The following is a 17,855-nucleotide window of genomic DNA, read 5'->3' as shown; positions in this document are numbered from 1 at the left end:
TATTTAACATCTTTATGAAGCTGTTGGGAGAGGTCATCAGGAGTTTTAGAGTGAAGTGCCACCAATATGCAGATGGGCTGGATGTGGGCCAACAAACTGAAACTGAATCTTGAAAAGACAAGAGGTGTTACATGTTCCAAGTTCTTATGTCCAGGAGATGGGAAGATGGCCTGTTCTGTATGGGGTCTCATTCCCTTGGAAGGAGCAGATTCGTAGCTTGGGGGTACTCCTTGATCCAACATTGACACTGGAGGCTCAGGTGGCCTTGGTGGCTAAGAGTGCCTCTTTCCAGCTGCAGCTGGTTTGCCAGCTATGGCCCCTTTTGGACACAGATGATTTGGCAACAGTACTCCATGCTGTGGTAATTTCCAGATTGGATTACCACAATGCTCTCTATGTGAGGCTGTCCTTGATGATGACTCAGAAAGTTCAACTGGTCCAAAATGCAGTGGCCAGATTACTGACTGGGGTTTCTTTTAGAACTCATATAACCCCTGTTCTAAAATAGTTGCACTGGTTGCCGGTTCATTTCCAGGCCCAATTCAAGGTGTTCACGCTAGTGTGTAAAGCCCTAAACAACTTAGTCCCCAAATACCTCAGGAACCATCTCCTTCCCTACAGACCATCTTGGGTGTTAAGATTAGCAGAAGGAGCCTTCTTGGCAGTTCCACCACCCTCAGAAGCTCAGGATGGTGGCCTGGGAGTGGGCTTTCTCTGTGACAGCTCCTAAGTTGTAGAATTCCTTCACTACAGAATGTGTCCGGCACCTCTGCTATACAGTTTTCAGTGAATGCTAAAGATGCACCTCTTTACCCTGGCCTTTGGCACCTGAGATGTATGTTTTCAGGACCCCCCTATTCCTGTGAATGTAACGTGTTTTAATGGTTTTTAGTAATGTATTTTAAATTTCTGTAACTGTCCTGCCCAGAGTGCAAGACGCGAGATGGAGGCGAGGCTGGAATTAATTCTTGCTTTATTAGAGTAACGGTTACATCAAAAGCAGTGCTCTTCATAAACCTTTCTATGCTAACCCACTACTGACTCTATCTGAGCTACCTATGCATTCTCTGCAGCATGTAGAGTAAGTTGACTCAGCACCCCAATCAGGGGGGCGCTGCCTTAAATAGGAAAGGTCTTCACTTGTAATCTCTCACTCCTCTGAAGTATCACCTTCTGACCATCTCGCTTCTTGCATCATCTCACATGAGGCGAGGGGGGATGATCCTCTGGCTGTACATCTGATAGCACAGGCTCGCTAGGTGCCAACTCTGCACCAGGGGGCAGGGGGCAGGGGGCAGGTTGACGGGGAAGCATTTGAAGTGCCAGGTGGGGAATCCGGGGGGGGTGGAGTTGGCACGCACGAGGTTGCTTCCCAACAACTGTTGTTTGCAGATGGAGCGGGATGCGCGTTGACGGGAGGGCTGTCCATGGGAACTTGTGGGCTGTCGGCATCTCCCCCTCCCTCAACGCTCTCAAAAGCCTTGTCCTCCTCTGACACCATTCCCTGATCTACCTGGGGGAGCTGGAGCTCAACAGTAACCTGCCCTAGAACCTAATGGTGAAGGGCAGGCACTACTATTATTATTATTACTACTAGTAGTAGTACTACTACTACATCACATTGTGCCCCTTTGCATCTTTTCATGTGGGGAGTACAAACTAGCTCTATCCATAGTCACCTGTAGCTTTTCATTATGATTGTTTTTCTTATTAGTGGAGCAAGTCTTTTACATAACTGAAAAGTTAACCGTATCAATTTTCAGTGTTGCTTCTCTGACCTCTGTTCATTACAATTTTTAGCAAGGGCCTCCTAATGCCTACCTGCAATGTTGTGCCACTAACATGACAAAACAGTAACATGATAAAACAGTAAACTCAGACTAGGGTTATTTTATTTTATTTTATTACCTGCTCCACTGTGGAAAAAACAAACAGGTGCAGCTGTCACACACACAAACCCCATAGGTGCTGTGGGAGTTTCGGTATGGACAGACAATGGCTCACACAGAAGATAAGTTGTAATGCCATTAATTGTACTGCTGATTATAAATATGTCAGGCTTTTTGATGGACTGTAAGTCTTGCTCTGCCATGGAAAAAAAATGAGTCCCCTTATCACCCATAGGCGCTTATGGGAGTTATAAGATTGGGCAGACAGTAGCAACTGCACAATACACTTCCTGTGGGCATACAGTTCCAAAATTCCCACCAGTTATCAAGCATGGATAAAGGGGAGCATTTTCACATATACATAATGGGCACATGCAGTCATGCACCACTTGCTGGTGTGGATGGGATACAGGGGGATATAACTATATAAAATGTTGAAATGTATAGAAGATGCCATGCAATCCTGGATTCTGTTAAATGGAATGGGGGGGGTAATAAGAAAACTTCTGTGTGGAAGCACCCATAAAAACACTAAATCAGTACATCAATGATTTGGGCTACAACCTTTAACTTACGAATCAGTTAGACGTAGCTGATTTAAAATCTTTTTTTTAATTAAAAAAAAAAGGTGCCACCCATCAGGCAGTGGATTGTCTATTTTTTAAAAGATAATTACTAATATATATTTTTGGAAGAAAAAGTGAGGGTCCTGGAATGGTAGGTGGCCACACTGAAGTGCATAAGAGAAGATGAAGAGTTCTTAGATAGAATATTGGAACAACAACAGCAAAGAGAAGTACAGGAAGTGGAAGAACAACAGCATGTTGAAGCAGAAGGAGAGACTGTTGTGGAGAGCAACAACAAAGTGGAGAAACTCCATGGAAAAGGGTGTTAGTTAAGAGTAGAAGAGCAAGAAGACACCCATCACCAGTGGAATTACGGAACCACTTTCAGGTACTTGAGGATGAGACTAGAGGACAGTCTAAAGGGGAAGAATTACAGGAGACCCCACGCGACAGCGAGGGAGAGGCTGAAGCTCAGTCAAGCAGAAGAAATCACCCACACCCCATGATAAGAAGAAAAGTCTAGTAATAGTGGAAGACTCCCTCCAGCGGGGGATTAAAACCCAAGTATGCTGAGAAGATCCATGGATTCACCAGGTATGCTGTCTCTGGAGGACTGATTAGAGATGTGATGGAAGGGTTGCTATCTATCATAAACCCTGCTGACAGATATCCCTTTCTTCTCATGCATGTGGAAACGAATGATACTTCCAAGAAGAACAATGAAGAAATCATGCTGGACTTTGAAGCTCTGGGAAGGAAATTGAAGGACTTTGAGGCCCAGATAGTTTTCTCATCTATCCTTCTGGTACTTAGAAGAGGAATAGAAAGAGAAAGAAACATACTATAGGTGAATGACTGTCTACGAAGGTGGTGCCAATGCGAGAGATTTGGATTCTGGGACCATGGGCCACCCTTTCTTGAAGATGGACTGTTGGCAAGTGATGGGTTGCATCTCACATGGACTGGGAAGAATGTGTTTGGCCACAGCATGGAGAACTTCATCAGGAGAGCTTTAAACTAAGTCCTAAGAGGGAGGGAGACGTAAACTTGGTGGTAACAATTAACAAATACTTGTGCACAGTAAGAGGAACCGAGGGAATGGCTATGATGGGGCCCAGCAATAGCCTTCATAAAAATGTAGGAAGGAAGCAAGGCCGTAAATCACATGGTTTTCGATGTCTGTATATTATTGCCCAGAGTATGGGAAACAAACAGGGTGAGCTTGAACTCTTAGCACAGTAGAATAAATAACTTGATAGGTATAACTGAAACTTGGTGGGATGACTCACATGACTGGAATACAGCAATTGAAGGATGTAGCTTGTTCAAAAAGAACAGAAGCAATAGAAAGGGAGGTGGAGTTGCGCTATATGTTAAAAGTATATATTCCTGCACAGAAATACAGGAGGATGAACTTGGTAGCTCCACCGAGAGTATCTGGATTAAAATAAATAGGGCAAGAATAAAAGGAACATAGTGATTTGAGTCTACTACCGACCACCCAAACAAGGAAAAGATGAGGATAAAATGTTTGCAAAGTAAATTGCCAATGTTTCTAGGAGGCATGATATAATAGTAATGGGGGACTTCAATTACCCTGATATCTGTTAGGAGACAAATTCTGCCAAACACGGCCCTTCCAAGAAATTTCTGACTTGTATTGGAGATAACTTTCTCCTACAGAAAGTGGAGGAAGCATCTAGAGGATCAGCTATCCTTGAGCCTGACTTGATTCTAACCAACAGAGATGACTCTGGAGGAAAGTGACCACACTATACTAGAGTTCTTGATTGTAAAGGAAGCAAAAGCTGAGAGTAGCTATACACATACCCTGGACTTCAGGAAAGCCAATTTTAATAAACTCAGAACAATGGTAAGTAAGGTTCCATGGCAAGCAACCCTAATGAGAAAAGGAGTCCAAGATGGGTGGGAGTTTCTAGAAGAGGAAATTCTAAAGGCACAATGGCAAACAATTCCGTCAGGGGAAAAAGTTGGAAGACAGCAGAAGAAGCCAGTGTGGCTTCCCAGAAAGCTTAAAGATGACCTGAAAACAAAAAAGGACACATACAGCAAATGGAAGGAAGGCCATACCACAAAGGAAGAGTACTGACAGGTAGCACAGAATTGCGGGGATGGCATCAAGAAGGCTAAAGCTGAGAATGAGCTGAGGTTAGCGAGAGATGCCAAAAGCAACAAAAAGCTTTCTTCAGGTACATCCATAGTAAAAGACAGAGAAAAGAAATGGCAGTGCAGCTACTCAATGAGGATGGCAAAATGATAACAGATGACAAAGAAAAGGCAGAAGTGCTCAACTTCTACTTTGGCTCTGTTTTCTCCTGAAAGAGGGTCTGTGACCATCCTGGGAAGCATGAAATTGAAGGGGCAGGATTGCAGCTTCAAATTGATAGACAAATGATCAAGGAATACATAAATCACTTTGAACACGTTCAAATCGGCAGGGCCCAATGAACTGCATCATAGAGTACTGAAGGAACTGGCTGAAGAACTCTCAGAACCACTGTCTATTATCTTTGTGAAATCGTGGATGATAGGTGAAGTGCTGGATGACTGGAGGAGGGCCAAAATTGTCCCAATCTTCAAAGAGGGCAAAAAGGAGGAACCTGGGAACTACAGACCAGTCAGTCTGACATCGATCGCTGGGAAAATTCTGGAAGAAATTATAAAGCAGTCAATTGGTAAGCACCTTGAAAACAATGCAGTGATTACTAGAAGCCAACATGGATTTATCAAGAACAAATCCTGCCAGTCTAATCTCATCAGCAAAGCTTTTGACAAAGTGCTCCATGATATTGTGATTAGCAAGCTAGCTAAATATGGCCTGGGTGGAACAACTGTCAGGTGGATCCACAGTTGGCTCCAGAATGGTACTCAGAGTGCTTATCAATGGTTCCTTCTCAAACTGGGGGGAGGTAACAAGTGGGATACCACAGGGGCCAATCCTGGGCCCAGTGCTCTTTAACATTTTTATTAATGACTTGCATGAGGAGGTACAGGGAATGCTCATCAAATTTGCAGATGAGACAAAATTGGGAGGAATAGCTAATACCTTGGAAGACAGAAACAAAATTCAAAGGGATCTTGATAGGCTGGAGCATTGGGCTGAAAACAACAGAATGAAATTTAACAGGCATAAGTGCAAAGTTCTACACTTAGGAAAAAGAAACCAAAGGCACAATTATAAGATGGGGGATACTTGGCTCAGCAATACTACATGCGAGAAGGATCTTGGGATTGTTGTTGATCACAAACTAAATATGAGCCAACAGTGTGATGTGGCTGCAAAAAAGGCAAATGCTGTATTAGGCTGCATTAACATAATTAGCATAATTTCCAAATCGCATGAAGTATTGGTTCCCCTCTATTGGGCACTTATTAGGCTTCATCTTGAATACTGCATCCAGTTCTGGACACCACACTTTAAGAAGGACGCAGACAAACAGGAACGGGTTCAGAGAAGGGCAATGAGGATGATCAAGGGACTGGAAACAAAACCCTATGAGGAGAGGCTGAAAGAACTGGTCATGTTTAGCCTCAAGAAGAGAAGATTGAGGGGAGTACTTGAAAGGTTGCCACACAGGAGGGCCATGATCTCTTCACAATCGTACCAGAGTGCAGAACACAGAATAATGGGCTCAAGTTATCAAAAGCTGGATTCAAGTGAACATCAGGAAAAACTTCCTAACTGTTTGAGCAGTACAACAGTGGAACCAATTACCTAGGAAGGTGGTAGGCTCTCCAACATTGGAGGCATTTAGAGGCAGCTGGACAGCCATCTGTCGGGGATGCTTTAATTTGGATTCCTGCATTGAGCAGGGGATTGGACTTGATGGCCTTATAGGCCCCTTCCAACTCTATGATTCTATGATATTCTTACAAAAAAAAGATAGCAGGTGCTATGTTAAAAAATACATTTCTCATTCTCTCACACAAGAGAAAGTACCTCTTCTAAGATTATACCTGTTGTGAAAAATGCATTATCTAAAAGAACGCTTTTTCTGTTAGAGCTATCTAATTCATATGCTGATTTATTAATAAAGTAAAATTCATAATTATCAGCTAAGAGATCTTTAACTGGGTAACATCCCTAATATTAACATTTGATTTTTTTTCTTTCAGATGGAAGATGATGGTATGTAACATATTATTATTGTTACTATCACTGTTACTCTTATTTATTAGCACATGCAGTTAGAGTTTCTTAGGCTTTCTTTCAGTCAGGAATGATAGCTAAGGAGCTAAGCCAAAGGCTTCCCAGAGAAGGTGGCTTCTGAAGAAATTTGAAGGAAAAGAAGGTGGTGCTATATTCCATTTTATTTCACTGGAAGTTAAATTAAACTGCTTTCAGGATTGCATCCGTGGAATACTTTTAGATCAATCCCAACTCTGGAATCCTAACATGGTAGCCAAGAGCAACTTGATGCCATAAGAATAATTAATCCTTAAGTTATCAGATTCAGCTCTGGCTGTTGTTCATGTCTTTAACCTCAAAACTAAACTACATGGAAATTGACAGCCTTCAAATTGATTCTGAATTGGGTTTTCATGGTAAGCAGTATTCAGATGTGGTTTACCATTGCCTTCCTCTGAGGCTGAGAGACAGTGACTGGCCCAAGGTCACCCAGTGAGCTTCGTGGCTGTGTGAGGATTTGAACCCTGGTCTTCCAGGCTGTAGTCCAGCACTCTAACCACTATGCCACACATGAGTTTGCCTTTAAAAGCTGTTTGGAAACTTTAGGTGATAAGAGTGTGAAATTGCCTGCCTCCTGCATGGGGGCAGCTTGTCGAGAACAGATTACTCAAGTGCATTTTCCGGCTTTTTCTCCTCATGTTCTTGTTTTGCTGTATAAAGCCCTAAATGCTGAGGACCTTGCATACAGTTATGCCCATCAGTACTGATCACATGTAATGTATCTGCTCAAGTTGCTAAAATATTGAACATTGAAAGGTGTTGACATGTCCCACATCTCAGCATTCAAGCAGATGCCAGGAAGCCTTGGGTGCCAAGAAAACAACCTTCTTTTCAGCTTCTTTCTCTCATGGTACCTGTGGAATCTGATCTCCATCAGATGAAGGATATTTCAGAGGAATGTAGGGTATTTTAAGTGGCTACCAGCATTTCATAGTGTATATTAATGATGCCACCAAATTTGGCTAAATATGGAATTTGACAGCAAATCTCAAGTTTTTCACATGATGGCAATGCACCAGAATGGATTTTAGACTTCTCGAAAATTGGCAGATTTTGTCATCAATTCAGACATTTTCCCAATACTATAGTTCTCACTGTGTATGTGCACATATCTTTTGTGTACAGTGTCGACAAACCAAACACGAGAAGAAACCTACTATGCTAACTTTGTGTAATTGTTTTAAAGTAGCATGTAGGTAATGCATTGTTTTGTTCATGTAAGGTGAGACCTACTGTGTCAGTGAAACCTGAAGTTCTCGTTGATTTTATGTTGGAACTAGAGCATTTTGAATCTGAAATGGACTCCAGAATACAGGGCTTAAGCTTTTCCACAACAAACTAAGTAGTTCCACAAATCTCTTATTCATCATTCATTGTGAGTCAGTTTACATGTGGGTGTTTTTTTTTCTGTTCCCTTTGCAGACATTCCCCAAAGGCCAGTTCCCCAGCCATCTTTGCAGTTCTTTAACACATTTCCTTCCAGATCACCTAAGCCACAACCTAAACAGAATGTTTTACCATCCAAGATGACACCTGGTGTAGAAAGGTTTGTTGAATTGACTACTACTTATGAATTATTATTTATGTTGCAGCTTGTCCATTTGTTGTTGTTGTTGTTATGTGCCTTCAAGTCGACTGCGACTTATGGCGACCCTATGAATCAGTGACCTCCAACAGCATCTGTCATGAACCACCCTGTTCAGATCTTGTAAGTTCAGGTCTGTGGCTTCCTTTATGGAATCAATCCATCTCTTGTTTGGCCTTCCTCTTTTTCTACTCCCTTCTGTTTTTCCCAACTTTATGGTCTTTTCTAGTGAATCATGTCTTCTCATGATGTGTCAGTTCCAGTTCCAGTGACAGTTGTGGTTTAATTTGTCCCACACCCAATTATATGTCTTTTTCGCAGTCCATGGTATGCGCAAAGCTCTCCTCCAACACCACATTTCAAATGAGTTGATTTTTCTCTTATCTGCTTTTTTCACTGTCCAACTTTCACATCCATACACAGAGATCGGAAATATCATGGTCTGAATGCAGAGCTGTGGAGTCGGAGTCGGAAGCAAGTTTGGGTGGAGTCAGAGTCGGTAGAAATGTACCAACTCCGGCTTCAAAATAAAAACTTTCGTAGGAACTTAGGAAAGTTTTCTTGTTCAGAAATTTTAATCAAATAAATATATTTTATGTTCTATCAATCTAGCCTGATGATTCCTGTGGTGGTGATGAAATGCCTTGTGCTACCATTTTACTACAGTAAATTTGTTATTACTAGTTAATATACATTTGCCATTTATGAAGTAGTCTGAGTCGGACAGTAGAAAAATAGAGGAGTTGGAGGTTTGGTGTACCAACTCCACTGCCCTGTCTGAATGATCCTGACTTTAGTGTTCAGTGATACATCTTTGCATTTGAGGACCTTTTCTAGTACTCTCATAGCTGCCCTCCCCAGTCCTAGCCTTCTTCTAATTTCTTGACTATTGTCTCCATTTAGGTTAATGACTGTGCCAAGGTATTGATAATCCTTGACAAGTTCAGTGTTCTCATTGTCAACTTTAAAGTTACATAAATCTTCTGTTGTCATTACTTTAGTCTTCTTGACATTGCTATTCTTAATTTAATTTAATAAAAAGAATTATTTGAGGTTGTAATGCAGTAAGGGCAATTCATTCACAAATCACTGTTCATGATTCCCCCATCCTCACATGCTCAAGGCTAATTCCAGTAACTGTCTTCTACTTCCTCCCCAGCTATATCAGTTTAAAACTGGCTTCTGTGTATATATAAGGGATCTTATTCCAGACATAAGTGTACAACTGTATTCTGTCCTAGATAGTCCCTTTACTCATTATGTGGATTTCCACAAGCAATCTGAAACCAGGAGAGCTGCAACCTGTAGCATATTGTGACAGCTTCCCCAGCAAGCAGTTTCTGGCCTCAGTCCTAATATATGCCTCTGAATATATATAAATAGTGATTAACGATGTATCAGATCTCATTTCTACATGCTAATCATTCTTTACTTTTACAACAGTTGTACATCAAGTGGATCGCTACCACCACATTTCCAGCCAAGTAGGTATTGTTTAATACCTCAGTTTACATTTTGAAATTATCTGATTGCTGCTGCTACAATTTAAAATCTTTTCCACTGAATAGCTAGAGATAACATATTTTGTGACAACATGAGTTTATTAAGCATTGGTTGTCTGAACTCATGTTCCTTGAACTGTAGGGTTTCAGAGCAACATAGTAATTGCATAATTGAAATCAAGGATGGGGAACCTGTGGCCCTGAAGATGTTGTTAGACTTCATCAGCCCTATCCACCATGGACATTGGTCAGTGATAATGGAAACTGTAGGCCAGCAACATCGGGATGGAACCAGGTTCTCCAATCCTGATCTAGATCAGATGATTGTGGCATGTATGCTGGAACCTTACAAAAAAATTAGCCCTGCAAAAACCTGGTCCTGGCCTAGCTTTCCTCTTATTCAACCCTCCTTCCCTTTCTTCTTTCTAAGGTTGCATTCTTCCTAATAAATTTCTTGTTAGCTTTATGGGAATAACTTTCTTCATAATTGTGCTTTCAAAAATGCCCTTCATAATGCTTCACATGCTTGTCCCTTTCCATGTCTGAGATTTAGTGAATCATGCTATATATTTTTCTATCAGGCCTGTCTACTCTCTGCTTTCAGTTTGCCAATTGCTGCTTAAGGCATTTAAGTTGCAATGAAATATAATTCTCTGAAGTCAACTAATTTTTACCATTTCAAAACTTTATCAAGCTGATCTGGTTCCTTAGAATCAGGTTCTGTAATGTTCCAGTATCCATTAAGTGGACTAGATTTAATTTTGAGATATGTTCAACTTTTCTTAAGGTGATAACTTCAGGACCTTTTCCAAAGGCCCCGCTGATGGCAGACCACCATTACCAATTCCTAGCAGACAGATTATGCAGTTTCCCAAAAGTGAGAATGATGAGATGGACCAGTGCCACAAGGTACAATAATGCCATCAAGCAATGTTTAATATATTGTGAATTCCCAGCAGACTAACATTGATGGTACGTCAGAGCCAACTCTTCCAAATCATACATATGAGCAAAGCATGGGAAAACTGGCTGAGACAGTTTCACAAGCCCTTTTTAATTTTTTCTTCTAAAAAAAGCCCATTTGTAGGTGTTGCAATCACAGTCTCTGAGGTAATCCTTCACCATTACTGTATGGAGATCTTGTGAGAATAGATCCTCTGAACTGACTGCATGCAGCAATCAGTGGAACTAGGTGTCTTTCTTTTGGTATTTGGCACCATAGGAAATAAAATGGCTAGGCTGTGCTCAGATGAGGAGCAAATGGAAGTAGGGGTGTGATGATAGAGACCACCCACTACAAACATCACCACACATGTGACAAACTGTCCATTAAAAACCCATACTAATAAGTTTCCACACCAGCAGTGGCTACAGATATAAAATGGGTTATTTTTACTTGTCTGATTTTCCATGATAAGGTGAAATCTGGACTAAATATAAAAATAAAAATTGGGCTGACATTTTCCTACTGCTGTTGACATCATGTGAACACAGTAAAAAAAACCAAAACTGTGGGCAAAACAGTACCAATTTCACAATGCATCTGGAAGCACCAAAGAAGCAATGGCTACAAGTTATCAACAGAAAGTAAAGGAGAAAAGAATGTTTGGGTGCCTGACCAACAAAGTGTTCAGTTAATGAATAACATTCCTGCTTTTCAAAACTCTGTACTCCTTTGTCCTACATTTGTAATATCACATAGTCTTTCTCACAAACGAACAGCTCTTTATGTTTCTCTTTTCATGTGGCTCAAGAATAACCAGCCCCCCCTAAATCAGAAATGGTATGCTGCTGATATCACCCGGCCAGAAGCAGAAGTTGCTCTTAGGAACATAAATCAGGTGAAGAGTTAAATTAAAACGTACATATGGTAATATGAGAAAACTGTTTAATACTAACACACAAACAGACTAATCCTGAACACATTTCCTTGGAAATGTAATCAAGCCTATTCACAGTTGTGATTACATTTGTCTTAAAACTATTTTAATGTGTTGCTTTTCTAGGATGGCACTTTTTTAGTAAGAAACAGCTCAAGAAAAACTCTTGAGCAGCCCTATGTCCTGATGGTGCTTTACAGTGACAAAGTATACAATATTCAGATACGTTATCAACAAGAAGATAAAGTGTACTTCTTAGGAACTGGCCTAAAAGGAAATGAGGTATGATGTTATGTCACCCCACTTGTTTATCGTGATCAGCTTTCTAATACACAGACAGGTTATTAAACATAAGACTTTCTACATCACTAATTACTGCTTCTTCAGGTTTTCTCTGAATGACAGTGCAGTAACTCAACAGAATCAAATCCTGACTAATAGCAAGAACTAGTACAATGATAGTTTATTCACTTCCCCCAAAAATAGCAATTTGTATAAAGCAAAATAATTACAAAGAGACACAATGATATTGCTTTAGCTTTCTCTATAGCAATGACTGAAAGACATTCTGTCAATCACACAGGATTTTTCTTCAGTGGCTGATATAATTGATTACTTCAGAAGAATGCCTCTTCGACTGATAGATGGAAAGGATCGATGTTCAAGAAAGCAGTGCATGTTGACATACGTTGCTGGATCTCTTTAAATAATAAAAGAACATTTCTTGGAGGACCAGTTCACGTTTCACCTATTTATCTTTGAAAGATGAAGCCAGAAGAACAACTGAGTTAGATTTGATGAACTCCTATTTTCATGTTAGACTGCAAGACCATTCTTTGCCTTTAGTTCTCAAAGTGAAAACTTCAGTGTACAGTAGGGCCCCACTCATACGGCGGGTTACATTCCAGATCCCCGCCTAAAAGTGAAACCTGCCTAAAAGCAGAACTTATTCAATAGAATGGTGCCCAACGCCCGAAAAACTCCTTAAAAGAGGAACGAGCGCTGTATGAGTGGGGCCTTACTCTAATTGAAAGCCGCTGTATTAGCGGAACACTGAAAAGCGGGGCCCTACTGTATTAATTCTCACTACGCATATGCTTTATGGAAGTTCTTCAGTATATTGCTTCATGGAACAGTTTCATGTGTATGACATCCATTGTCTGAAATACACGTTACATAAACTGAAAATAACTTTAAGGATGCTGTATTATTATTATTATTGAACATTTTTCTTTAGATGCAAAAGCTTCTTCATAAGGAGCAGCACTGTATAAAATATCAAGCAGACCAACTGATCATAGCTTAATGTATCAGGGTTTTTTATGCTCTCAAGCATGCTAATGTCTCCTGTGGAAATATCTGTTATATTTCATTATGTTGACATCAGGTAGCTAAAGATACTGCTTCTGCAAATGCAGCAAGAATTAATAAAGTGTCTGTTTTTATATTCCTTTTTCCACTGCAAACTTTTGTTGTGTAATTAGTTTTGTCACACAAATAACCTTCCACTCTCTGTATGTATCTTTTCAAGTTAGCCGCTGTACATGGTGGACTCCCATAATACAAATGACAAACCCATAAACATTATTGTTCTTATATAATTATATAATCATAGGTTATACCCTGTACAAATTGTTTCAAACTTCTTCCTAGACTATACAAGCATCAAAAATGGTTATTAATTTTAAGCAGTTGATGGCCTAGTGACCAAACTTTCTATTAAGTTGCCATCACATAGCATGATCAAGCCAACTTTAAAGACTAGTAAAGTCAGTTTGATTAATTTTTGCTGGATGGCAAAAATTTTCCTTTTCCATTAAAATTAAAATTCCTTTTCCATTAAAATACTTACCATTGTCTGCTGTCAAACTTAGAAAAAAAATTATATTACTAAAAGAGTGCTGAAATGACCCCCTAAATCTATAACTTGATTAGTGAAGGAAATCCATTGGATGGTTTAAAAATGCAATAATTTGTAAATGTGCCCCTCCCCAATCTAATGTTACAGTAAATTCTAAAACAAAAACCATTTATTATGTTGTGCAGAAACAAAATGTTTACATTTTTTGTGCGATTACAATGAAGTTGCTTGATCTTTGATTTGCACGTTGCTGTGTAAAGGTTATACATTCTGACTTCATCCAGGGATAGTGATCTATAAAGATCCCCAAAGCAGAAAAAGAAAATAATTCAAGAAAATTGGTTGTACACTAGGTAGTATTGAAATAAAGTGTTTCACCCTTCTACCCATTGAGAAATGAAACTTTCATGTCAACAACTTCATTTAGTTGGTTTTGTTTAATCCATAAACCTTTCAGAAAGTAAACATTAACATGTGAAATACCAAAACAAATCACAATACTTTGTAATCCTTACTGCAATACTGTCATTGTGAATTTGTATTGGATTATCTGTCCAAACCAACTTTGTAGTACTTTATTAAGGAATATATCCTTATGTTCTGATCAGGCACAGTACTAAAACATATTTTCTGTCTATAATACAACCTAAAGGTAAATTGAGAACATAAAATAGAGACTGTTTTGTATCCAGTAAAATTAGAGCACAATAGAAATACAAGGGATGAAAAGAAGCTATTTTAATAAAGCACACAGCTGCTTTGTTTTTGTTTTTTATTTGTTTTGTTTTTTTTAATGAAAAATTAGGTGATACACTTTTATTTATTTATTTTTGTTACATTTATTCTGCAGGTTATACTATACACCTACTATTTCCAGTAAATAAAAGAATAACACCAGCTTACTTAAATAAAGAACCAACACTAACTACATAAAAATATTTTAATTAATGATCAAACTTGGTGTGTAAATTCAAAAACTCAACTGTAGATATACTTTGCAAAAGTACCTTTAAAAAAGTCTTATGGTGCAGGAACATAAAAAACTAGACAAGATAAAGTTTCTTTTCCTTTTCCTCTCTTTTAAATGTACAGCATGAACTATCGACAAGATGCCAATAAAGAGGGACAATAAATAGAACTAACGGGTTTGATGTTTAACTCTTCTTCATTCTTTTCATCAGCTTCTCTTAAAATATCTGCTTGATCTGGACGATTGAAGTTCAGAATAAGATCACAAAGCAGCAGTTGGGCTTCAACTGTGAAATAACAATATTGTATTTATACATTTGGTTTGTTTCTCAAATTTACAACCTGCCTTTCCATGTGAAAGGGAACACTTCATTTCTCCTCCCTCCCTCCCTACTGGGGAATCCGCTACATTTCTCCCCATTCATTCCTTATTGGGAAATTTAAAAATGGCTATAACTTTAGTGATAAAATTTGCAGGCATATGAGACCCACCAGAATACACAAAGCCTTGCAAATTACAGGCACATAGGTCCTAGGGCGTTTGTACTTTTTAAAAAAAGAAATATCTATAACCTAGGCTTCTACTGGGAGGAAGGACGGGATATAAATCCAATAATAAATAAATAAACCTTTGAATTTGGGACACAATTGGATGAAATTTGCAGGCAAGGGTGTCCATTCTGAAGGCATGAATCCTGCTAAATGTCACTAAAGTAGTTTTCCCACTAGAGCAGCCATTCCAGCAGGAGTGGGGAACAATTTTGACCTAGTGGGCCAGATCTTTATCTTCCCCCTCCTCCACGGGATTTGAGAGATAGTCAGCACCATCCACTGGTCAATCATCTGATGTCATATTTATTTATTTATTTTATTTAAGAACATTATATACTGCTTAATCATTACCATTTCTGAGTGATGCACATACTGTAAAAGTAAACCATATAATAAACAAAATGCCATCATAAAACGACACTACTTTAAAATGCCTGCTAGAACAAATCATGCACCTGAAGTTCAGCAAGGAGGTTGCCTAATATCAGTTGGGAGGGGTTTTCACAAGCTTAAGCCCACAACACTAGATGCATGTGTCTTAGGTGCAAGTTGTGAATCTGAAGCATGGGGGACCACCAGTAGAAACTCCTTGCAAGATCTCAGTGATTGGGCTAGGATATAAGAGATCAGGCTGTCCTTAAGATATCCTGGATCCAAGTGTAAAGGCCCTTGTAAATGAATTCAAGAATCTTGAACCTGACCCAGTAACACATGGGCATCCAGTGCAAACATTTGAGCCCCAGAATATTGTGCTGGCAGTAGTCTGTCCCCATCAACAGTCTACCCACAGCATTTTGCACCAGCTGCTGATAGGTTATTTACAACTGTCAAAGCACAGCGCTTTGCACAGAGTTTCCAAAACACTCAACAATCAGATGATTGTTAGACACTTGAGAAGCATTGTGCGAAGGTCTTTACATGCTTGGTGCTTGGGAACTGCTACGCACTGGTCTTGCGAAGTGCTTGTCACAGCACTTCCAAACTGCCCAACATTCAATTGGCATTGTACAAGGGGCTTTGCAGATATTATCCAATTGCCAGTGCCTGCAAAACCCCCTTCAGCCAAGCCCTGCCCTTCGCTGCCCCACACCTGGCATCATGTCTAATGTCAGATGTAGGGTAGGCGGGTGTGATTTGGCCAAAACAGCCTCATGAGCCAAATAAGGAGTCTCAGCAGGCCAAATATGGCCCATGGGCCATAGGTTCCCAGCCATGCGTTACAGTCTAGGGATCTACACATCTCCAACATTTGCTATTGGGAAAGGAAAAAAATCAACAATAGCTTTTTCTTATAATGGAAGTAGAAGAAATTTATACATATCCCCTCCATAGTGGATAAAGCCTGCCAATTTAGAGGCAAATAGGTCCACAGGTTTTTGCAGTAGAAAACTGCAAAACTGAAACTTTGGAGTTTGATTTTATTTATTCTATAAATTATTTTTGAAGAGAATTGGATCAAATGTGCAGGCACAGTTGCCCCTTCTGAGGGTATGAATCCTGCTAAATTTCATAGAAATAGCTGTAGTGGTTTTCCTGCAAGGGCAGCTGTTAGTTTTCAGGTGAATAAAATCCTAGTTTTGGGGGGCCAATCAGTCTGATAATTGCAGGCATGAGAGGTGATCCTGGGTAAGAAACCTGTGTCCAAGGGCTTCTTTGAAAGACAGTTTTAAAGTTGATGTTGGAGTGCCATAATTAAAAGGCCCACTTACAGAGTAAAGTAATTCCCACTGGTTACAGCTTTGACCAGTCAGTCACAATGGAGCTCTCCCTGCTGTCACCCTCCCCATCCTGGCATTTTCCATAGCCTTCATCCAAACCGTTAAAAAAAAATCACACTGACTGGCTTTAGGGTGTATTTGGACCCCAATGAGATTTCCAGTGAAAGGATGAAGTCACTTTGTTATCCCAGACTCTTTTTTTTTTACACTACCAAAGCACCTTGAGCCAAAAAAACCCACTTATTCAGAGGAGGTAGAAGTTTTCTGAGCAGTATATGTTGGCTCCTTTTCCATGCGTACTGAGTAAACGGGCATATTTTTTGGACCCCAGTGGTTTTTGTTTTGTTTTCAGAATGAAAATGGTAAGTGATAACTGGCTGAATTTGGGGATGTTGTATGGGTGATAGTTTGTGACAATGTCCTCGAAGGACAACCCTTTGTCTATTCATGTATAAATTACCCAACAAAGGGCAGCAATTTGCCCCCAGGGCTTTTTGCTGGAATATCTTTGGACCCCAGTGGGGTTTCTTTTCCAGAAGGAAGATGGTAAGTGGTAACTGGCTGAAATTTGAGGATACCATACAGGTTAAAAAAAATTGTACGTCTACTTATGTGTAAAGTGCACCTGGGAGTCCAAATGGATCCCAGAAGTCAAGATTAATTATAAGTTCTTACAAAGCTACTTCCTCCCCCAAAGCACTGGAAATCAAGAGTGCTGGTAATATCATTTGCTTGGATTACAACATAGGGAACCTGCCTCTTCTTCCTCCTGATTCTGGCATTTTTTCTTAAGCTAGAGGCATATAAATTTTGCTTTTGTAAAGCTGCTCACTTTCCCTGTCCCCCCTAGTGTATTTTTATGTGGCAAGTTTACAGACGTAGTTTGGCATTTATTTATTTATTTAAAATATTTTATTTTCTCCATAAAGGTACAATACCAGAAAAAAGTATAGCCAATTAGGAAAAAAGCATATAGCCTTGCTTTTAGTAGACACGTCTACTGCATTTTTAATGTCTGCATCACTGAGGCACCATGAAGTGCTGGGGGGGGTGCTTCAACTTGTGCAGCCTCTTAGAGATCCCCCCTTTGTAGACCCAGATCTCTCCAAGAGACTGCCTCAGC

General features: G+C 39.8%; 1 protein-coding gene across 1 annotated transcript in view; it reads left to right on the top strand.

The window, feature by feature from the left end:
* The window catches only part of LCP2 (lymphocyte cytosolic protein 2), a 53,044-nt gene extending 39,980 nt beyond the window's left edge, over positions 1 to 13,064 (top strand). The window contains exons 15-21 of the mRNA XM_061616813.1: positions 3,231 to 3,239; positions 8,088 to 8,211; positions 9,694 to 9,734; positions 10,540 to 10,661; positions 11,507 to 11,593; positions 11,759 to 11,914; positions 12,216 to 13,064. Of these exons, the coding sequence (XP_061472797.1) occupies positions 3,231 to 3,239; positions 8,088 to 8,211; positions 9,694 to 9,734; positions 10,540 to 10,661; positions 11,507 to 11,593; positions 11,759 to 11,914; positions 12,216 to 12,338 (662 nt within the window). The 3' untranslated portion in view covers positions 12,339 to 13,064. The remainder of the gene's footprint in view (positions 1 to 3,230; positions 3,240 to 8,087; positions 8,212 to 9,693; positions 9,735 to 10,539; positions 10,662 to 11,506; positions 11,594 to 11,758; positions 11,915 to 12,215) is intronic.
* The last annotated feature ends 4,791 nt before the right edge of the window (positions 13,065 to 17,855 follow it).

Source organism: Rhineura floridana, chromosome 3 (genome assembly GCF_030035675.1).
Source record: "Rhineura floridana isolate rRhiFlo1 chromosome 3, rRhiFlo1.hap2, whole genome shotgun sequence".
NCBI classification, from domain to species: domain Eukaryota; kingdom Metazoa; phylum Chordata; class Lepidosauria; order Squamata; family Rhineuridae; genus Rhineura; species Rhineura floridana.
The sequence above is the reverse complement of the archived record's forward strand: the minus strand, read 5'-3'. Positions and strand labels throughout refer to the sequence as shown.